General features: G+C 39.0%; 1 protein-coding gene across 1 annotated transcript in view; it reads left to right on the top strand.

The window, feature by feature from the left end:
- Elapor2 (endosome-lysosome associated apoptosis and autophagy regulator family member 2) overlaps positions 1–24,265 on the top strand; it is a 178,754-nt gene that overhangs the window by 95,317 nt on the left and 59,172 nt on the right. The window contains exons 2-4 of the mRNA XM_059257269.1: positions 2,112–2,232; positions 16,596–16,791; positions 20,464–20,611. Coding sequence (XP_059113252.1) covers positions 2,112–2,232; positions 16,596–16,791; positions 20,464–20,611 — 465 coding nt within the window. The remainder of the gene's footprint in view (positions 1–2,111; positions 2,233–16,595; positions 16,792–20,463; positions 20,612–24,265) is intronic.

Raw genomic sequence — 24,265 nt, 5'->3', positions numbered from 1 at the left:
TAAGGGTCTCTTTGTACATTCCAAAGGATTTACCTAATGATTACCTTAGTGTTGGGCCAGGTACAGAGGAAGACAATAGGTGCCTGTTAAAGGGGCTAAAGAAACCTTCAGACAGTTTGGTTCTTGAGTTGTAGTGTTCCACTTTCCCACATCCTTGAAGTTCTCACCAGCTTGCAAGGGTTCAGCAGAAGGTGTGGTCTTCTCGGGAACCTTCATTCACAAGTTTTCCATGCTTGCTCAAGCTGGAGCAGTTGTGACTGGAGCAAGACCTCCTGGAGAGGGAGCTGCAAGCCCAGCTGTTCTTGCAGTGTTCTCTGCCATTGGAGTGGGGTTTCTTCAGGGAGAGCTCGGAATTGAAAAGTTGCTGAAGGTGGGCTGCCTCATTGGCAGCCCCCTGCTTCAGACAGCCTCCACAAGGGAGCAGTCTGGCAGCTGTCACTCAAAGGCTGAGTTGCCAAGACAAGAAAGGTTTGTTCCTCCAATAAAGGAGAACTCCACAATATTAAAAGGTACTTTTATGACTTAGACAATTAACATTAGAAGTGTAACCCATGGCCAAGACAGAACTATGTCCATCTGATATGCCTGACTTTAGTCAGACCCACGAGTACTGCCCTGAGACTTAATAGCTACAGAGCTATGGGAAAATACATTATAGCTGTGGTGACTTGTTACTGTTGCCCTGGAAACTACTGAAGATTTTTTTTTTATCTGGACCTGACAAAGTTCTGCTAAGCAAAAAAACCTGAACGTTTTGGGGAGGTGGCATTAGAACTGTGTGATAGGCCAAAGCTGGAGGAATTTTGAGTAGAAAAGCTTAGATTGTCTTAAGATGATTGGTAGAAATGGCATGTAAAATACTCTGTGAATGCTCAGTAATAATTGGGAAATGTAGTAGAAAATGGCCGTGTTGCATTATACAACATGTAACTTGCCATAGGTAGAATATTATTAGAAATATCAACAGCAGTGTTGGTGAGGGCTTAGAAGGAAATTAGGAATATTCTGTTGGAAATTTGGCTTAGGGGGGACTGTCAAAAGTGTGGCCTGGTTTTTTCTTATTGCTTATGGTAAAGAAAGAAGAAAGGAAGGAAGGAAGGAAGGAAAAGAAAGAGATAAATCAAGAGAACTGTTAGCACAGGAGCCCATTTGATGTTTTGGGGGGAATTCTTAGCACATTCAGATTGAAACGGTTTCAAGAAGAAGAGATTAGCAGCCATGACCTTCCATTCGCAATTTCCCTGTGACGATGCTACTTGATAGTTCTTGCCTGTCCTTCATATAGTGAGGGAGGCTAAGCAGTGGGGAAGTAGACAATTCACATTCAGAACACTGACTTGTATCAACCAGATAAGGATGAGGATAGAGTCTACTTGGAGAGTGTTTGCCCTGGATCCAGTTTCTACTCTCAGGATATTGAAATGAAACTATCATAGGGTAGACTTGGAATTTCTCTCATTGTTAAAATGTTCCTGTAACATTTTGTCCTGATTCCTCAGTTCAAACATTCCATGTATATATGAAGAGGAAGTCGCCATGAAGCCAGAAGTGGGAGACAAAGTGGATCTTAATTGGACAATTGTAATAAATGGTCTGTTTTTATATATTGAAGGATGGCAGTCTTCTGAGGGAGGTGTGAATTAAGCCTCAGAGAGCCTCATGGCTATTTAGTAGTGTTTGAGTGATGCATTATTATGTTAAGTTTTGAACAGAGTGAGAATTAGGCCAATGGAAGTGATTGGCTTCTTTGAAGCACTTGAGTCATGGCAACAGTTGACTTCCTCAGGTCATTTTTTCCTTATGTCTGTCAATCACTTAGAGCTCAAAAAGCCCACAAAGGAGATATGGAAAGTGTGCTGTGGCCTTCTCAGTAGATAAGAATGATAGTGTTGAGTACCCTCTTTTCACCAGACCTTCAGTGCCCTCTCTACATTGCATGGTACAGTTTCGATTGATGAACTGCTGATGTGGGTAGTGGGGGAAGAGGGGTGAGACTCCAGGAGAGCGAACAGTTTGGAAACAGGCTTGGAGGCCCTTTGGGATGATAGAAAAAAACAGCTCATCAGTTAGAATTGGCTCTAACAAAGGCTTGTTTTTGTGATTGTTTGCAGAAAGATTACCACTTTGAATATACAGAATGTGATAGCACTGGCTCCAGGTGGAGGGTCGCCATTCCGAATTCTGCAGTGGATTGCTCTGGCCTGCCTGACCCAGTGAGAGGCAAAGAATGCAGTATGTTGTGATTTTTTGACCATTTGTTTTCCAGATTAAACCATAAACTCATCATATCAGTTCTAGGTGCCATTATAAGGAACATCAGAGACCTGGCAACAATGTATATGTAGTGTTGATATGTAGCAAAACAATAGAGTCTTTCTTAAAAAATATTAGTACTCTTTGTTTTATTTGTATGTATCTATCTATGCAAGTATGCATGGAGGTGCAGGTGTGCTCCAGTGTGTGGGTGGAGGTCAGAGGACAACATGGGAGAGTTGACTCTATTTCTACCATGTAGCTCCTGGGTATGAACTCAGGTTGTCAATCTTGGCAGTAGGGGCATTTACTGGGTCTTTCTAGGGACCTCATGTCCTTCTGTCTGAAGTGCTTAATGAGACATGGGCAATATTCAAGGATGTCATTTTTAAAAAAAATAAATCTATTTATTCTCTTATTTGAACTTATAGAGAGAAGATTGACAGACTTTCTCTTTGAGTTTTAAAATAAATACTTTTAAGTTGGATAAAAAATGCATCACTTAGAATTTCTCCTTAAGTGATAACTTTTGAGTTGTTATAAGTATATTCATGTTCTTGCCATTCAACATCACCACTATCCATAGAGCTCATCTTGCAATGGATTCCTTTTTGTTAGCCACAGAAATAGTTTATTTCAATTATTTTAAGTGCAACTTGTAGAGAGACTGTAGGATTGCTAATATTACATACAATATCTCTTTTCAATTGGAAATTAAAGGCTTGAAATTCAGATTTTTAAATTAACACAGATGTCATTAAATTTATTTTTATTTATAAACTACCTTCTAAAAAATCTTTTAGTTTGGTCAGTTGGAAGTGTATGCAGTAAAATAGGCCGACCGTGGCCCTGGGTTCTAGAGCTGGCAGAGAAACCACTTCAATTTTCTTGTGGTCTTCCAAAAGCTATTTATAAAAAGCTTCTGTTTCCAAATGAATGAAATGGATAAGCAAGTTATTAAATGGGTGAATGATTTCTTTTTTTTTTCATACAGTGTGTCTGTTATGAGTTGCAAAAAGTTAACCATCAGCAGTAGATACTGTGGAGACTGTAGTGGTTCAATGTATGAAGAAAATCAAAAAAAAAAATCACCATTAGTTCTTGGTGACTGATTTTAAATAAATGCAGAGAAAACCTGAGAGTCCCCATGGTCAGGTGATCTAGCAAGAGTCAGAAGAGACAGTGGGGTCAAGAGAGAAGTAGGTGCCACCAGCCTGGGGTCTTGGCAGTCACTGGCACACAGGACCTGTTCTCAGTGAGAACAGAATGTGGTTAAAGGAAAACACAGCCTGAGTAGCAATGCTGCAATTGGCTTATTACTTTGTTTCCTAGGAAATCTGTATTGTTTCTGGCCAGGACTTTTTATCCTGGGGCTTAATTCCTTGGCTCCCTGTAACCAGCCTTGTTTGTAGAGACTATCTAACTATTCTAAATGTTTACTCTATGGATAGGAAGTGTGTTGGTTTGGGCTAGCTCTGGCTGTCTAGATTAAAATGGACTATAGTGGAGGATTCTACACCATGGGATTTGCTGGTCATTCTAAATCAGGGCTTTCATCTCCTGGAAGTCATAGTTTTAGTATTTATCAGTACGCTTGAATTATATGGGTTGGCCAAGGGCTCCTAATTTTGTTAGAAAACTCATGCCTAAATAGGAGTGGTTCCAACTTGAATATTGCAGACATTTTCCAGTCAATATTTTCATAACACTCCATAGGTAAAGATTTGAATTTACTTTTTTCATTTTTTTATTAAGAATTTTTTTCATTTTATACACCAATCAGAGATCCCCCTCTTCCCTCCTCCAGCACCCCCAGCCTCCCCCTCAACAAAGCCCTCATTACCCCCCAACAAGAAGAAAAGGCCTCCCTCCCAGGTGGTGACACATCCAGTAGAGGCAAGTTCAAGCTCTTCCCCCTGCCTCAAGGCTGCATGAGGTGTCCCATCATAGGTGGTGGGCTCCAAAAAGCCCCTGCATGCACCAGGGATGGATTCTGATCCTACCACCGGGGGCCTCCCAAGCAGATCAAGCTACACAACTGTCTCACTATGCACAGGGCCTAGTCCAGTCCCCTGCAGGCTCCACAGCCGTTGATCCAACTTTCATGAGTTCCCACTAGTTTGGTTTGGTCGTCCCTGCAGGTTTCCCCATCATGATCCTGATGCACTTGCTCATAAAATCCCTCCTCTCTCTGAGTGGACTCCTGCAGAGCTCCAGGAGTAAATTTACTTCAACAAGAAAACATTTCCAAAACTCTAATAGTCAAGTTTCTTTTAATTATAATATACATTGAAAATGATACTTATTTAAAAAATAATACATGATAGGTGGGACATTTTTTATATCAGCTTTTTGTCTGAAATCTGAAGTTGTGAGTGATCCCACATGATATCTATATATCTATATTCTCTCTCTCTCTCTCTCTCTCTATATATATATATATATTTATATTTATATTTATATTTATATTTATATTTATATGTATGTATCTTCTTGCAGTTGTTGGTCTGGCCTTAGATTTTTTTTTTGCTTTTTCTTTGTTATGGTAAAAGCAGGTTACTTCAAAGCTCACAAACTCAGTTAACAGATCTAATTAACTAAGAAGTACAATTGTATCATATTATGCACATTGCTTATACATTCCCAATCTTTAGTGCCTAAGATTTTTTTATTGCTGATCATAGCTACCATTTCTTATTGTGACCTTGAGACAGACATGGTTGGTGCTTAGAGCTGGATGTCATTATCCCATCCTATCCTTGATTATCTCTGGAATATTTATATATGCATAATGAGATATCTTGGGAAGTCTAAGCACCTAATTCATTTGTATTTTATATATTTCTTACATACCTTACTTACAGTTACTTTTATACAATACTAAAAATTACTTGTTACAGGAAACAATGCTGTAGAATTTTCTCCTTGTGGTATGTCAGCATACACGGAAAATTTAGATTGGGAGAATTTGGGCTTTTCAGACTAGGAGTGTGTAAGCTGAAGCAATATTCCCTTTTACTGGAGGGAAAACACCGGCTTAAGGTGGTGCAGTAACTGCCCCCAGGTCTGGCTGTGGATCTGAGACTCCACTGCACATGTATTCACTCCAGAGCCAGCTTTGCTCTGCTGAAGATGTGGCCGAAGTTCTTTCGGCTCTGTTGGCACCCAGCAGTTGGCTCAGACAGGAAAAAAAAACAGATTAAAAAATGGAACATGGCAACTTCAAGTAAGTTAAGGGGCTTTAGAGCAGTGGTTGTGTGGGGACATGATTTTCTCAGATCCTAGTGTTCCAAAATAGCAGCAAACCCAGATTTTGGCCTTTGTTGAAACTGCTATAGGTTCTTCAAAGTCTAATCACACAGATCTTTTCCCATTTAAAAAGGGGGCAGTAGAGGGGGCCTTTGCTGAAGAATATTCATGCATCAACTGTAAACTTCTTTAGAAAATTGGATTAACTCTGCTATACATTTGCTTTTCAGAAACCATCTGGAAACAAGTTGCAAGGCTCCTCCAAGAGAGGTTAAGGAGCAGTTGTATCTCAGCCTTTGTTATGTTGAGTTCCTGGGGTATATGTGATTCCAAAGCTGCAGGGCTCTGGAAAGGCAGGGAGAGACCTCTGCTGAGGACACTGGCTTCAGTCTTGGTGCCCTCTCCAGTGGAGAGCTGGTCAGTTTCCTAGTGCTGCACTGAACACTGAGGTGACCTTATGGCACTGCATTCCCCTGGAAGCTCCAGCTCACTCACTGGAAACTTGGCTGCTTCTTCCAAGGCCCTGGTCTGCGCCAGTCTATTATCTGTAGGCATAATCCACCACCAGGGTCCTGCAGGTAGCATGCCATTCCTAAACCACTGCACTCTCCATCCCAGTCTTAGAATGAGAGGTGGTAGCCCACTCTAAGCCTGGCTACTTCTGTTGGCTCATTTCCCTCTTTTATCCTTGAGGCAGTAGAATTTCTAAAGTACTTCTTAAACTTCTTAAGTTCCTTTGATGGTCTTAGATTGTCAAAAATAGTGGTCATCTTTGAGCAATTTCCACTGCAACTACACACCCTGTAGAGAGGGGCCTTTTGACTTCACATCAAACCTTAGAAGTGAAGGGTGAGGGCCTGGCTCTCCTGGGAGATGAGAAGGAGAAGGGAGTTTCATCTTTGCATGTTTTTAACAGGTCTAAATCACTAAGGAAGAAAGGAACATATCTGTTTCTTTCATATTCTCGTGCTTTTTGGTGAGGAGGGCATACATCATTGATTCCTTACTCTTTCAAATATTTCCAAACCCATAATTTCAAGAACAGCCTTAATACATCATTTTCTAATTGAGAATGGCTATTCAAGATACTCCATTCAAAAGGTAACCACCAAATCAATTTTGTCTTGTGAACTTTGTTTAATCTTGTGCTTCAGTATTGATATAAGTCAACCAATGGCACATAGAACATATGCAATCAAATACACATGCAAATATGTATAAAATGTATATCATATAAGTAGTAAGCATGTGTGTATAGTTTCCTTTTGTATTTTCCACATAGGAGCAAAGGAATTAGTGTAACTTTAATGAGATATAATAACTTTTATATAAGTATGCATGCATATGCTTATATTTTGATCTTTCAGTGATTGTAAATTAACACTCATTTTACTTGGATCAATAAGTGCTATGGTCAGATTAGTTTTACAAATCTTTGGGTGCATATTTTTCTCATGCTTTTCTCAAATTTATTTTAAGACTCATATCTAATAGATATTCTATTACTTGTAGAGACAAAGAGAAAATTGTGTGTGCATGTGTGTGAGATAAAAACAGAGAGATAGATGACAACATAATTATAAGCATCAATACAACAGAAAGATGGAAAAATTATAAATATATTCAAAATCAGAGCATCTAAGTATATAAAGCAAACATTGGCATATTTAAAGAGATAAATATAAGCAATACAATAATATTAGTAGACTTCTGTATCATATTTGTAGTAATGAAAGCCTATCCTGAAAGGAAACCACTAGCAAAAAGTAGATTTGAACAGTCCTATAGGCTAGATGGACTTAACAGGTATTCAAAGAGTGTTCTGTTCAATTGCATCATGATATACACGCAGAAGCATGAGAATGTCAGCACCTAACTGAGAAAACACAAGCCCCAGGTTCAGAGAGACACCTGCTTCAAAGGAGCCAAGCAGAGACTGAGAGAGGCCAGCTCATGCCCTCATCTGGCTTGCATGTATGAATAAAGACATATGTACCCACACATGGAAGCATGCACACATATACATACATATATACATCTTTTAAGAAATGAGTGGAGGGCCAGGTGTGGTAGTTCATATGTGTGATACCAGTGCTTGGGAGGCTGACACAGGCAGATTTCCATGAATTTGGAGCCAGTCTGGATTACACAAACATTCCAGAGCAGCCTAGGCTGCAGAGTAAGATACTGTTTCAAAAACAAAAACAAAAGAATTAATGAACAATGTATAGACTCTGTATATTATCTATACTGTCTTTTAAAAGTTAAGAATTACATCATTGTTAAAAGTGTGGATGGTCCTGGAAGTCATTATACTCAGTGAAACATGAAGGACACTATTGAAACAGAAAGACAAACACATTCTTACTTACTTGTGAAATCTAAACCAGTTGAACTCATAGAAGCAGACAGTAGAATGGGAGCATGTTAGTAAAAATGCTTAATGTTTTATTTAGTCAGGAAGAATAATACCAATTATTTGGAGTGAGAGATCTGTTAATTAGCTTGACTCAGTATTTTACCTGGTACATGTACATCACAGAATCACTTTAATTAACATATATATGCAATTGTATTTTGCCAATATCCATTAAAATCTTAGAGAAAAAAAATCATGCTTGAAAACAGTAAACTTTATACATAAAGTTAGTTATGCTATGATGTAATGCATCTCATGTAATTTCCTGTAAGTTTCTCTTACAACATTCTTGCACTGGTATTTTGATAATGGCCTTTTACAGATGGTATTTAGCTTAATTTCCATTCTGAAACTAACTTGTTTGTCCCTGCGAAAAATACTCCACAATATTTATTGAGCTTTAATTCATTCAGCGAAAGGCATATTTTTGAATATTACCATGTTTACTGATGAGGATATAAAACAGTGAAAATAGTCATGTCTTCAGAGACTTTCAGCAAGAGATAAGTAAATAAAGCTACTTCAAAAGAGTAGTGAAGGGGGCCTGTGTTATGTAGGATGACCTCACCAAGGAGAGAAGGTGCTCGTGGAGTCAAATGTGTGAAGCAGATGTAAACTTGAAGTTCAGCGTCATCAGTCATCAGCTGAGCAACTTGAGAAACTGTTAATCTCTCATTGGTTCATGTGGGGGAAACAAGTATCCTGATTTAGAGCTGTAATGGGATTTAAGCTCCGTGCCTTAGGTACCAGTTGTGTTAATTCACTGAGGAACTCTGAAGTGAATTCCAAAGTTCTTCTGCTTGATGATATATACATGCTGAATGGAATGGGTCTGGATTTTCCTGAGTCTTCTGTGAGGGCTGCAAGACTACCTTTCAAGGGCAATGTGGGCAAGACAGAGATTCTGGTAAATGTCCCAATCATCTCCTGTGTCATGCCAAGGACATTGGACCTGAAGACAGGCAAGGTTCAGAAGTTATGAGCTGAAATATATAATCTGTTTTGCCTGGAGTTGTAACTGTGCAGTATAATTTAGTAGGAATAATAGCTGAAGCATTTAGAATAAATGATCTTTGTTGTATGGCAGACACAAATTTAAATGCTAGATGTGCATGACTTAAATTCATTTAGTCATCACAACAGCCAAAAAAGCCAATCTTTGTGGTGTCTTCTGAAAACTTTTAAACAGAAGAGCTGAAATAAAGCCTGAAGACACAGTTCAGTCACAGTCAGAATTGAGATTGGCATCAATCAGTTGAGCTCCTGGACCATCTTCTTCTTCTCATTTTAAAAAATTTTTATTAAAATTTATTTTGATCAAATCCTTTAATTTTCCCCAACTCCTCTGAGATCTCCCCATCTCCTTATCTACCCAACTTCATGTTTGTTCTCTCAAAAAAGAAGGAAAGAGAGAAACAACAAAAAATGAAAAAGAAAATCGAAACAGATAAACCACACACACACACGCACACGCACACGCACACGCACACGCACACGCACACGCACACACACACAGATCATTTTGTGTTGGCCTACCTCTGGGAAATGACTGGTCTTTCTCAAATCCCATCAAGACAGAATCACTTTGTTCTCAGCACACTTGGTGTAGGAATGCTGACGTGCATGTCTAGGTGGGACCTTGAGTGTGCTCAGGAGCCCACAAGAGACAGGTGAGAGTCTGGAGTGGATGGCAGGGTTGAGAGGTGAGATAAACTGTTGAGAACAGTAGAACCGGGCCCATTGCGATAGTGGTGTTTGATGGGGGCTGCGGTTACGGAAGCTTATCAGAATAAAAGGTCTCCTAAGGAAGGGAGGGAACTCAGCTCTCAAAACTGCAGTAAGGTTGGAGAGACTCTCAGGAGGTAGATGATGACAGGCACTTTCTAAGGACAAGGAGTGCAGGGAGCTAAGAGCCAAGGTGTTAGGGCATAAACAGAAGTTGAGAAAAACAATTTCACAGATATCTTGTTTTGCCTCCTGTGGTGACTCATCAAGTACTCTGAACCTTTTTCTTCCTGTAAACTTGGCTATTCGCTCTCTCTTTCTTCCTCCCTCCTTTTCTGTCTCTTTCTCTTCTTCTGAACCCCTAGGCCATCTTGTTCTCAATGAACTGGGACTTCTCCCTTTCCAATAAGATACTGAAGTCAGTAAGCCACAGTAGAATACATTTATACTTTTCATTGTTTTGTAAAGATGAAAACTACCTTTGCTTAGCTTAAAAAGGATTGGATCCTTTTTACATATTCTGCTAGTTTAATGAGGGTTGTCTGTGTTTACATCACTCCGTTTTCCTGGTTGATCAGTCTTCTTGTATTTCAAGAATTTTACCTGAATGACTGTATGAGGATGTGCAAAAGGAGGTGTCCTGTGAGAATCAGTTTTTAGATATTAGAGGCAACACTTTCACTAAATATTCCTTAGAATGGCAGTTGGAAGGTCAGCCAGAATAGGTCTTATTAATGTATCTTTTGTGGAGCTCTTGACTAACTTTCATTTTATAAAGTGAGAGGTGAAAATTTTTATTTCTTTTCTAAGGAGTTCACATCTAAAAATTTAGATATTCCAGCTTTGTGATCCACACTTTCTCTTAATGGAAAGTCAGATGTTATTATTGGTAGGATCTGACTTTTGAGAATACAGTTCTGATTATTTAACTATGCAGCTTCTGCTTGCACAGTAACTGCACATGTTGCTTCAAGTAGCTTTGCAGCCATGCTAGACCTAGAATTCATGTCTTTTGAATTCCAAGCAAAGCTTTTCCTAATGCTGTCCAAAGCTGTCCTGTTTGTTTTAAGTGGAAACACCGGCTTTCTTGGTTGGGTTGTAGTAAAATCTTCTAGTTTCAGGGCTGCGAGCTTCACAACTTGTGAAGCAGGACATTGCTTCTGTTTGATATAGTCTTCTGTGAGAGCCTGCAGTTATCCAAAGAGGTGTACAGTGCCATGCTGATGCTGATGCAGATGTGAAGCCTCAGGATCCATGTCATTACACCTGGGACAGCCACGAGGGGACAAAAGTCCTTTGATCATCTTGAGAGAAGATGATTGATTAGCTATCAGAGATTCATTTTTTTCTGTGATCAAATCATGCTTCAAAACCAATAACTTACAAATTATAGTGGGGCACTAATGAAACTTGTTAATGTTTTTGCCCATTTGTTCTTAGGGGAACAAATTCTACTCAAAGAATTTTGATAAGTTGTCTTCCATGATCCTCATTCTGCCTTAGATTGAACATGATAGGCAATTGACAATCACTTCCAGCCTTCCTGGGGGGGAAATGTCTTCTTAGGATAAGTGGACTGTTGCTAGTTAAAAGGAACAAGTATTCCTTTAAGCCAAGGGAAGCCAACTTCCTGTGAATCAGAGCCATGGCAAAAAATAGCCTGTTTCAATGTAATGATTTGGCTTCCTCCTACCTCACTTTCATCCTTGCAGAATGAGAGAAAGCATTATTTTTTCTGTTTAGGAATTGTACAGATAAGATCTGCCAGTGAGAGAGTATGAAAGTGCTGTCCTCATCACTGGCTCTGAGGAAGAAGAGAAGCCAGGCATGCTGGGCTGAGGATGCTGATCATTTTCTCCCAGACACTCCCTCTCATTTTCCTAGGAGAATTATGATTATAAGCCTGGGAGACAATGAAAGTATTGATTATCTGATGACAGCAGTCAATTGATTAAGTAAGAGGTGGCAGCAGAGTGTACTTTTGGGTCCTGTAACTAGGCGTCATGTCCCTGCTTCTACCCTTTATCAGCAGTAACTATTTTAACAGTCGCAAAGGTCTCCTTGTGCAGGAAAACGATGACTATGGCTTTGACAGTATTTATTTTTACTAAATAAGACTAATCAATTGAAGAAAAGTCATTATAACAGTGCTTCTTGATTCTGTATTTAGAATCTCTCCATAAATATATAATTATTTATGCTTGGATATTAACTTAGTTTGACAAATGAGATGGGCTTTATAATGAGTTTAAGCTCAGAGAGATGAGCTGTAGCTATAATTGATTTTGAGGAAGATTAGGCTATTATAGCAGCTCTGTGAACAGAGAGACAGAATTAATACTATCTTCCTATTTGCTACCACATCCCTGGTGCCTGATTGTTGCCTGCCAAATGCTAAATACTAAAAAGTACTTGCTGCTTAAATTAATCTTATTATTGTGATACCTGTAATAAGATTACATAGGCTCAGTGTCTTGTCAACATCTCACTAAACAAGCCAATTCTTTTTAAGGCTACTCTTACTGCTGTTTATGGTCCAGAAAACATATTTTAATAATGAAATAATTTGAATCAAAATAGTAAAAATAAATTAATTATGAATACATGTAATTTATAGCCATAGTCTTTTAAAACATGAGGCTTCTAGATGGAGAAAAATTAAAACCAAGAGTCTCTGTGATAAACAGATTAAAAATAGACTTTTTATTGATAGACATAAATCACAGATGATAGTCAGCGTATAAACAATTTGATTTAATAACTTTCTTAGCACATTGTATTTGCACAATAACTGTAATGCCTTGACTTTTTCTATCATGCTCTATTTCCCACAGAGACTCTACTTTTCATGGTCTCTTACTGGGTCCCTGTAAGCAGACCTATGAAGAGGAAGAGGATGGGATGTTTCCAATGGAATGTGAGAATAGAAACTTGGAGAGTCAGAAAGCTGCCTGTGGCTTTGTTATTTGGTGATGGACTAATTTTGTGTTTCCCATGTCTGGTTCTTTGCACCTGTGTATTTGAGTCCTTTCAGATTCATAGTTGTAGAAACAGATGTCAGGAAAGCAGAGTCAGAGAGCCAAGAAAAAGAATGGAGATGAATGCATGACCTCCTGGACTTTAGGGGGTTGAGTTTTAAATATCTCTCTTCCAGTTTCTGCTGTGGTAAAATACTGTGAAATCCCAGACTGAGGCCGCTGCCAAATAGTGGCAACCTTAGACAAGAAGGTCTCTGTCTCTCTCTGTCTCTGAGACTCTGTTTCTCTCTGTCTGTCTGTCTATGCCTTTGTCTCTCTGGTTCTGTTTGTCTCTCTCTCTCTGTCTGTCTCTGTCTCCCTGTGTTTACCTCTCTCTCTCTGTCCCCCTCCCTTTCCGTCTCTGTCTGTCTCTTTGTGTTCTGTTCTTCTCAGTGTGATTGAATTGGGAAGTTCCTAGCAGATTAGCCAAGAGCAATTCTTGGTGTAACCGTGAGGGTATTTCCAGAGAGAATTAAGTAAAGAAGAAAGACCTACCCTTAATGTGGATAGCACCGCTTAATAGGTGGTGGTGGGGAAGAGGGCAGGGGGTCCTGGATGGAGGAATAGGCCAGAAAGGTGAAAGCCAGTGAGTTTAGGCATTCTCTTGATTACTGGCCACCATGATGTGACAAAATCTGTTCCGCCATTATCCCCCTACCATGATGGACCAAAACTTGTGAAAGTAAGCCAAAATGAAACCATGCTTCTTTAGTTTGTTTTGTGTAGGTATTTTGTCCAAGCATTGAAAACCTAACATAGTCCTTCTACCAAAGCTCTGGGGTTTGTTAATTGTCAGTTTCATTCAGTTATGGTAGGATTTCAAGGTTGTTGAAAAAAGCTATTTTTTACTTTAGAAATGACCAATTAACTGAAATGAAATATAGCCAATCCATACAGCAGCTAATATCTAGAAAAATTCTGCACTACCCTGCCTAATTTAAGTATCCTATGTTATACTAACAAACAAATGACAACAACAGTGCCGTCACCGAAACTGTGGACCGTATTAAAGCCTGAATGCCAAGATCAGTGTGGAGAGAGAAAGTGAGTGACATTTTGAGAGAAAGTATCAAAGAAGGAGATGCTTGTGCTTGCTAGCAGAGGTAGGCATTGCTATAACTCTGTGAAATCAATTAAATTAAATCAGTATAATCTTGTGATATCAATTAAATTTTAACGGAGTGTGTAGTTCTTCCTTTGACATGTGCCTATTGGGATGACAGAAAGAGAGAATAGAAGCAAACTATTAAAGGATGAAACACTTGAGGACATCCTAGCTTTCCTGTATTGTTAAAGGCCCATACTTGATGAACCTGGACTACATAGTTGTTCTGTAGAGACAAAGTAACACCAACCTAGTGGCAGTGTTATTATTTACATGTTCCTGAGGTGAATAGTGTACAAAACAATTGTTTGTGGCATATGCCAGGTGTATTGAACAATGCTCCATTCACCTATTCCCTTAGTTTTTTGAGATGGATATTGCTTTTATCTTCCATTCACAAACAAAGTTATTAGACTTATGGAAGTTAGGAGCTTGCTAAAACAGTTCCCAAGTGCATATTTTTGGTTTAGCATATGAAATACAACTAATATGAGAGTAGGAATCAACTAGTGTTTTATGGTGAAGATGAAGACCGCATAACAGCTGAAGGGAATGAAGAGTGATGTGGAAGGTGGTACTGAATTAGTCAGAACTGTTTCTCCTTTCTTTAAGGTAGGGTATTGCTTTTAGAACCAAGCAAGCTAGACTGTTATCTGTGCTGTCTGTTATCAGGTACCCAGGTAATCAGGTCTTTTAAATATACTGTGGCTCAATTTTCTTACCTGGCAGCTGTACATAACACCTTCCTCCTTAATGAGTCTATTATAAGTACAGTCAATACTCATGATTTATGGGTTCTGTGTTTGCATAATTTATTCATAATCCTCAAATCCATGCACTTAGTACACTCACAATAATTTACAGGCCTGATGAACTAGTTAGATGAACCCTAACTTGGAACAAGCTAGGGTTATCTAGGAAGAGGAAACCTCACATGAAGAATTGCCTCCATCAGATTGAACTGTAGGCATGCCTCTGGAGCATTTTCTTAATTACTGACTAATATGGAAGAACCCAGCCCACTATGGGTGGTGTCATCCCTGGGCTGGTGGTCCTGGGTTCTATAAGGAAGCAAACTGAACAAACCATGGAGAGCAAGCCAGTAAGCAGCACTCCTCCATGACCTCTGCATCAGTTCTCTCCTCCATCTTCCTGCCTTGGGTTCCTTCCCTAATCTTCCCTTCATGATGGATTAGAATCTGTAAGGTGAAATAAAGCATCTGTATTAATTGTTAATCAATTTAAAACATCAATATTTGATTTCAGAATAAACTGTCTTTCAAGATAATTTGAAATGTTGCTTTGTTGTTGATGACATTAGTTATATTAGGGACTGTTGTTTAATTCTGAGTTTACCAGAAGACCTTGAACTTACTGAAACTAAAAGAAATAGTTTTCCTTAACTGTTTCTTTGCTGGTTGTTCTCATACTGATACTAGCAGCCCTTGGTGAGCATGTACTGTATGACAGGGTAGTTATGATAACTACTGTGCTGTATTTCATTTTCTTAACATAATCCTGGGAGGCAGCTACTGTGATAGCTGTCTCAGAAACAAAAGCCCGAAGAGATGATTAATGTATTCAATGTCACAAAATTAATAAGAGGTGTAACAACCTTGTTCCAAGATGATCTTCCTTCCCTGTCTTCAGAATAATTTTGATCTTGTAGTTAATGTGCAATATTCTCTTCCTGACCTTTGCTGATATTATGTTGTTCTACTGATTTCAGGATTTTGATGTGAATGTTGCAAGTTCACTGAAGAGCATTATTAAGCTTTTCTAAAGAGAATCATTCCATTAGTTTAGTGGGTGAGTAGGTGGATGAGTGTGGGTTTGAGCTCTAATTCTTTAATTAGTTTTTTTTAAAGACAGCTTGTTTTTATTTCTGTTTAAGTCCTCCACTGTATTAAAAGAGGCGTGTGCCTGCCTGTGAGGCTTTGCTGCTTCACGGGGCTTGGAGATTTCTTTTCATCGCTTAATTTGGACATTTTATTTTGTTCTTATTTCTTTAATGTCCTGATTAAGGGATTAGATAGCCCCCCTCCAGGCTTGAGCTCTAACTCTACCCCACACAGGGCTATGCACTTTGGAAACATTTATTTGCAGTTGTTGAATGAATAATAACTTAGCAATAGAACTACTGGCTTAGTCTAGCTCTTAAGAAGGCAGAATAGTTCACATTAGACATGGATGAGGCTGGCGTAAATGGCCAGATTTTGAATATTAGAAAGGTGGAAGCTGTTGAAAGGCTTCCTTCAGGCTGGGATAACTTGCTTAACTACTACGTGCTCTCCTGTATCCCCTTTCTATTTTGTTCCTTGCCTCACTTATTTTGCTCATTTGGACTTCGCTAGGTACAACTAAGAATCCCAAAATAATGACCCTTTTTTTTCCTGTGGAGAAAAAGTAGCACTTCCTTCGTCAGTAGTTTCTATGAACCTTAGTGGAGGAGCTGTGGAAAGTGGACTGCTTGGCCATGGAGCGGGGCATGGCTGACAGTCTGAGATGAGTGGGGGATAATTTATCATGAAGATGGTCATTTTTACATAGGAACTGGAGTTATCCAGATAGAGAAAATCATTTGTCCAACATCTGGAAAGAAAAGCCACAGTAGCAGAAGAGAGGATTAATATGCATTTTGTTTTGCTCAAAAGGTGAGTAGAGTAAAATAGGTTGAGGCAGACTGTGGGGTGCAAACAGCAATAATGAAGACATTGGAAGGCTTTCCTCAGGGTTTTATAAAAGTAACTCTGGTGACAATATGGAGGAGAGACAGTTAATGGAAGAGGCCAGTGACTAATGGGCTGCACCTTTTTCTGCCTTCCAGCTTTCTCCTGTGCCTCTGGAGAGTACCTAGAAATGAAGAACCAGGTGTGCAGTAAGTGTGTTGAAGGCACCTACTCCTTGGGCAGTGGCATCAAATTTGATGAATGGGATGAGTTGCCGGCAGGATTTTCCAACGTTGCCACATTCATGGACACTGTGGTGGGCCCTTCTGACAGCAGGCCAGGTGGCTGTAACAAGTAAGACCCCAAGCGAACCTTTGCTCTTTGACGACTTGAAAAAGGTGTCGTTATTTTTTTTTAGGAAAAGTTGAGGATAGTTTTAGTACTAATGAGGATTATAGATGAGCTCAGGGCAAAAGATTATAGTATTGAATGATTTAACAAATGAGTGATTTATTTACATAATTCCCACCCTCTTCTCCCTCTAATTTCTCCTGTGTTGCCTCAACCTCTCTCAAATTTATGACCTCTTCTTCTTTAATTACTTTTATTATTACACACACACACACACACACACACACACACACACATATATATATATATATACACACACATATATGCCACTGTGTCCATTTAGTGTTGTTCAAATGTGTATTTGTTTATGACTGACCAACTGACCATTTGGGATTGGATAACCTAACGGGGCTCATCCTTGAGAACGACTGACCTTCCCTCTTTGAGCAGCCATTAATTGCGTACAGTTCTCTATCTATGAATGGGGCCTGCTGAGAGTTCTCTCATCCGCATTGTCGTGTCAACTGGTGTTGTCATGGTGCAGATAGTGTTTAGGAGAGCATATTTCATAGGTACAGTAGCTGTCCCGGTCCTCTGGCTCTTAAAATCTTTCCACTTCCTCTTCATCAATGTTTACTTAAAAAACACACACACACACACACACTCACACACTTAATGAAGTTACATCACTTGAATAATAATGCTCCCTCCTTCTAATAGCCACACACTAACAAAAACCCAGGCATGGGAAACTGCCCTTTGGGTTTTTTGTCAGGGGAGTCCAAGAGACCCCCTTGCCATCAAATATAGGCCATTACTTGGTTGCCCTTGGTTGCCTCCCAGAACTTGAGGGTAAGACCCTTTTTATGAAGTCACTACACATTTGAGACTTGGAGGAATTGAGCTGGAACTGACCTGGAAGCTTCCTCCTCAGGGACAAGCTTTCTTAGTATCTGAAGGTGCTATGCAAGCTGCCAATAGAAGAAAACAATCAATAGTCCTCCCCAGCTGTAAAACCTATTAACTACAACAATGACTAGCATGGCTAGATATTCCAAGAATCTAATAGTGGCACTTATAGCTTACCACCAACAACTGTCTAAATGGACTCAAGCCCAGCTCAATAGAAAGAAACTCATGCCCCATAGTGCAAACAGCCAGTTATTCATGTCATGGTCCCTAGAGGAGAATCTACTGCCCCTTTCCCAAACCAGCACTATTTCTAACTATATTCTAAATAGTTATGCTTATATCTGCAAGTAAGTTTGGCTCTCATCCCTCATCCCAGAAGCTTCTTTTTGGATCATTTATGAGACCATTGCAGAAATACACAACTTGTCAGAATGCACAGAACAGCTGGCAGCGAGATGTCCAGCCTCGGTTGACACAGCTAACGCAAGCCCTGTTCTAAGGCTCAGGGAACATCTCAGAATAGTGGCATTTTTTGGACTGCCATTACAAAGAATGTAGCTAAATTTTTAATGAGAAAATAATTAGCCTCACAATATAATAGATATTGTATGCAGAATGCAATAGCACTGTTAGAAAAATGAGTTCATTATCTTATATTTATAATCAAACTCAGGGCAGTGGTGTTTCTACTAACCTTTCTTTAATTTTTAAAGAGAAATTCATGTCTCCCCCCACCTTTTTTGAGTGTTTGACCTTCATTTAGACCTTGATTATTTTCTAGGAGTATGGGTTAAGGATCTAAGGTTGAAAGGTCCTTTGCTTAATTGCTAGGTGATCACTAGCTTCACATATGATAGCACTGGAGAAATGTTTGTCTTGGGGGAAAAAAGAAAAGTGTTTTCCTCTGAGAGGTACTTCCTTCTGTTCTCTCCATCGACTAGGCAACATTTCCTGTAATGTGTTGTGTTTGGGAAATTAAAGGAGAGGTAGTAAAATAGGAAGCCTCTGGCTACCTTCTGACAAGAATGCTTCATCAGGAACCTGGCATCGTCATCATTGTTGAAAGACACTGAGGAATTAGCTGAGCTAATACTGCATTTCTTGGCTTCTTCCTGCCTCCTTCCTTCCTCCTTCACTTTCTTTCCTTCAGTTCTGTTCTTTCTCAGCTCAGGGGCAATGATTTATTTTTCTCTTTGGAGAATGAGATTGTTCTCTCTCTTTCTTCTCTCTCTCTCTCTCTCCCCACCCCTCTGTGTGTGTGTGTGTGTGTGTGTGTGTGTGTGTGTGTGTCTGTCTGTCTGTCTGTCTGTCTTTCTGTCTGTCTGCCTGTCTTAGTCTATGCATTTCTGTTTTTAGAGCACCTGATACTGAGAAATTTTTAATGAGATTTATTTAGTTCAGTTTTGCAGGCCCAAGAGCATAGTGTTGACATCTGGTGAGGCCTTCATGCGGCTTCAGACTGTAGTAGAAAATGGAGGTACTGGCCGGCATGTGTGAAGAGAGAAATGTTGAGTGAGAAATGTTGACTGAACACTGCGCCAAGGCCGTATTAATTGCTTTTTTGAAAAGACCCTTAGAAACAACCAAAAGTAAAGAGACTTGTTTTGCTCATGGTTTTAGTCCACCATGGGGTTGGGATGGGAGAACACAGCTGTTCAACTCACAGCAAACGGCAAATGGAGCAGAACAGATCAGTAACAAATAGGAGCCAGGACAAAATACAGCTCTCAAGAATGTGCCCCATGCACTACTATGGTCTACCTTGGTAAATGCACATTTACATCCTTTTCTTGGTGCCTCTGTCAGATATTGTGAAGCATGCTGTAAACCGTGACACACACCAATGTTCTGTTTGAAAGATCCATTGCTTACAGGACATTCTTGGGATGCTTTAGTGTATCTAGCATTAACTCAGTGGTGAAGGTTTTATCTTCTATCTCATGACTTCTTCAACAATTTAAGAGGTCAAAAATAGTACAGCTTTATACATTAATTTAAATATTTAGCATTTAGTAGCACTATTTCTTTCCAAAGACCTGCTCTGTGTGTGTGTGTGTGTGTGTGTGTGTGTGTGTGTCTATAAGTCAAACTCAGATGTTATTTGAAAGAGTAATTCTACTTGAGGTTATAAATATTAATATTAGTGATTTTGTTTTTTGTAAACAAAAAGCATTTGTATGGTAAATTGATCATAAAGCCTGACAAAGATTTAAGATGTCATATGCTATAAAAAATAAACCCTTTTCTATAGTTATTGTTAATATTATGTGTATATATGCACACACATGACTATATAAATACAACCTGGTGGATCCATTTACTGTTGCTTGTATGTGTATGATTTCAGGGCTGATTACTCAGTATTGGATAACCAATTAGGGAGTTCATCTCCCTCTCTCAGCAATAGTTAGTTGACTGTAGTTTTTGTACAGGAACAGCTTCCATGTCTATTGGTATTATTATTATTCTGAGGGCAATTTGAGAAAGATTAAGGAGGTGTACATGGGAGGGTCTGGAATGGGAAGACACAGGAAGGGTTGGAGGGAGGAAGGAAAGGGTAGAAATGATGTAATTATTTTAAGTAAAGTAAAAAAATGAATTAACTAAAGATAAACTTCTCAGTAGTGGAGTTCAGCCTTGGAGTTTCAGCAGAGCTGGCGTTATCTGCTTGTTTTGCTCATGAAATCTACTTGTGATTCAAAGGATTGTGGCTAGAAGAGGTTTCTGAGCTCTCACATAAAACTTTTGGTTCTGTCTTCACAGCTCTTCTTGGCTTCCTCGTGGGAACTATATAGAATCCAACCGTGATGACTGCACTGTGTCTCTGATCTATGCTGTGCACCTTAAGAAGTCAGGCTATGTCTTCTTTGAGTACCAGTACGTGGACAACAACATCTTCTTTGAGTTCTTTGTAAGGCTTTTCATATTATAGAATTTGATTTTTAAGGAACATTCATACGACTGTCTCTAAACCTCCTATTCCATTCCACTTTACGCCTCCTCACTTTTTGGAAGGTGTTTTCAGTGTTAAAATAAAGTCCCCCCCATGGCACTTTGTGTTCAAATTAACAGTTTCTTTACTTTTCAGATCTATCTTGTGGCATAAGGTGGGCTTGTTTCTGGTTATGTTCATCAGGTGGCCATTTGGCTTAGACATATGTCACAAATAATTTTTCCAAGGTTCCTTTTTTTTTTTTTTTTTTTAGCTACAAAAGCTACTATTTTCTATGCATTGTGTATGTAGAAAGGTATTTCATGTTCATAACATGTGTGTATATGGAGGAACATGTGTGTGCATGTGTGGAGAACAGAAGTTGATGTTTTCCTCTCTCACTCTCCACTTTAATATTTTGAAACAGCGTATCTCAGTGAACCTGAGCTCACAGATTCAGCTCCTGAATCCTGAATTCAGCTCCAGATCTGCAGGCTGGGCAGCCTGCTCTGCAGATCTGAGATCTGCCTTTCTCTGCTCTTCTAGTGCTGGCCTTAGAGATGTGTGCCACAATAGCCATCTTGTACATGTGCTGGGGATCTGAACTAATGATCGAGTCGTCATAACAGTTTCTATTATGCTAAATTATATTAAAACTTTTTGTTTTTTACTTAAAGTATTTCTTTGCAAGTCAGTAAATATTTTCTTACTGACTAAATTATTTGTTCATTCACAATTATTTAAAAAGTAAAAATGGCTGTATGTTCCAATTCTGTGAATTTTGTACTGTTGAAAGGACTCACTGGATAAAATAGTTGATGTGTCTGTCATGAGCTTAAGTAGAATGACAGAATCTAAGCTATAATCATATGCTAACAGAATAACTACTGAGGCTGTTTAATATAAGCTGTAGCTGATCTAGTAATATTTATTATGACAGTGACTCAAATTCTTGAGAAAATGTTTTCAGATGGACTTACACTATACACAGTGTTTGTTTTGCAAGCAATGGGAAAAATGCTCCTATGATCCAGATTTTAAGAAAAGAATATACAAAAAATTCTAAAACAAATTTTTATTGATATTGGTGATGAGTGTTTCTAAATCAGTAATTACAGTTTCTATATCAAAAGTTTGATGGTAAGAACTATTTCCCATGAAGGTATAAGCCTTGCTTTTGAAGTGAAGAGGTTTTGACTGTGGCCTTAACTCTATAATTAGTAGCTGTGTGTTCTTGGGCAGTAAGTCTGACTTTCCGGCTATCACTGCTCCCTTCTGTGAAGTGGATTGTTTGATAAGGCATTTCGAGGAACTTCTAGTATGGGTATACTTTGATGTTTTAAGAGGGTAAGCAACATTTCAACAGATTTACTTTTTCAAGTGTATCCTGTTTGCAAAAAAGCTTGTGAGAATGAGTGAGTATTTCTTGGGACATTTCAATAGCATTGCAGAAAATAAAATTAGGAAGTGAGACAAGGTTCTAATTGCTGTGACTAGACAGATGCTTTATATTTCCCAACAAGTCTCTTGAGGGCAGCCAACAAAGGTGCTTTTAGGGCATAGCATTTTGTTCCTTTCCCACAGAGATGCCTGTGTTCATCTGGTTTAGAGTCTGAAAGGGGTGGGAAGCTCATGCTGATCCCTTTATTGATGTTTCACGCTTATAGATTGTGATTTATTGACTCAGAAAGTCAACACTCCTCAGTCATCATTAGTCAGTGATGAAAAGGAAATGTTTGAAGATAAAGTTGTAGGCGGATGTGGAGAAAAATACATGTAAACTGTTTAATTCGAAGTATTGAAGTGTTGGGTTTGAGCACCAAGTGAGACTTTAATCAGCATTTCTTTTAAAAATGATGAGGCAGCTGACTCCCCGTGGTAGGAGGGAATGGGGGGTGGGCTGAGGGGGGAGGCTAGAGGGGTAAGAGGAGGGAAGAGGTGGATCTGATAGGTATGTAAAATGAATAAAAAAATTTCTTAATAAAAAAATGATGAAGCTGAAATGTAAAGAAGTTATCGGTCCATAATTACACCTAAACTAGTTTCAAAATGAGTAATGGAACTCATTTCTTCAGAGTATCGGGGAATGTCGCAATCACATGATATCTGCTTTCCCATGTAAAAAAGCCTTTAACTTGCCTATTAGTTGTTCATTAAAGGTATATTCAGAGCCTGTAGCATCTATGAAATGACTTAACGCTGGTGTCACAGTGATCGTGATGGTCAGAGGAGAAACAGGGCTCAAATTCAATTAAAGGAAATATTAATTGGCTATTCTCTTGATAACGATATTGCACGTGGAACTGTTTTCTGGTTAAGTCTTTAGAAACTTCTCTTAGTGAGAACACTTTAAGCTTTGTGATAAATAGGAAAATAAGAAAGGCAGCAAGAATAGTTTAAAGAAGAGAAAGATAGTTTTGATGGGTGATGAGTACATGTGATGAGATCTGCCTCTACCTGCTGTTGACCATTGCTGTACTAGAATGATGGCCTGGATTTTAGATATCTCTGTACTTTTTGTAGACCTGAAAAAGTAATATCCTAACCTCTAAGCACTTTTGAAGGATTACCCAGAGAGTTCAAGATGTTTAATGTGAAAAATACTATCTCTAATCATTTTAATTGTTATGGTAAATGATTAATATTTGCTCCATTACGAAGGTTAGGAATTTGATTTTGTCCATAACCATTTAGCTACATATTTAGCTTACGTTCTGGGAAACTGACAACCAAGGCACACTATTTGCTAATTTAAATTTTTACTGCTGTCAGTGAAATTTGCAGATCAATGTAGCTCTCACTCCTTACCAAAGAAGTTTCTTTTTGCATCAGATGGCAGTTATAACCGAGATCCACAATTGGTGAAAATGCAGAGGAGATAGACTTGGGGTGCCCATCTCCAGCTGATATATCCACAATGCAACCCCCACTCCTCAGGCTCAGGGAATACTGTAGAAGAGGGGACAGGAAAGTCTTGAGAGCCCAAATTTCAGGACATCTGCTGTGAGATAGTGACATCAAGACCTGACAGAGAAGCTGCACCAATGAAATCTTAGCAGTATGGTTGCCTAAAAGAGACCTGAATAATGACCACACTAGTCAACATGCCAATGAGGGAAGGGGCGAGTCCACAAGCCCCCACCCCTAGATGGAAATCTTGGTGCAATCAATGGTTGCTGAGTGAGGGAGAATCAGTTTCCTCTAGGGTGTAACCTCCTAGTAGATTAACCAGTTTCAAGTATTCATCCTTAACATGTGTTCATATGCGTAGTGTTATTGACTCCATAAGTGTTTGTATATATATAATAAATGCAGAAGAGGTCAGGAACCCCGGAGTGGGTGGGGATGTGAGGGAGGGGCTTAAGAGGAAGAAGGAGGGTTGGAAATGATTTAAATACAGTATACTCATGTATGAAATTCTCAAAAAGAGAAAAATTTTAAATTGAATAGAATCGACTTTGCTTTTAAACTCAGACTTGCATGGTGAATGTGAATTGTTAAAACACTTGGGTAAGCTGGACAGAGGCTTTGTAATGACTTTCCAGTGGTAAATATTCTCACTTTCCTTAATGGCCTGGCATTTGGTTACAACAATGAGATGGTTTAGTCAGAACCACTCCCTCTTGGCATGTT

Source organism: Peromyscus eremicus, chromosome 3 (genome assembly GCF_949786415.1).
Source record: "Peromyscus eremicus chromosome 3, PerEre_H2_v1, whole genome shotgun sequence".
NCBI classification, from domain to species: domain Eukaryota; kingdom Metazoa; phylum Chordata; class Mammalia; order Rodentia; family Cricetidae; genus Peromyscus; species Peromyscus eremicus.
Note: the sequence above shows the minus strand (reverse complement) of the source record. Positions and strands in the feature narration are given on the sequence as shown.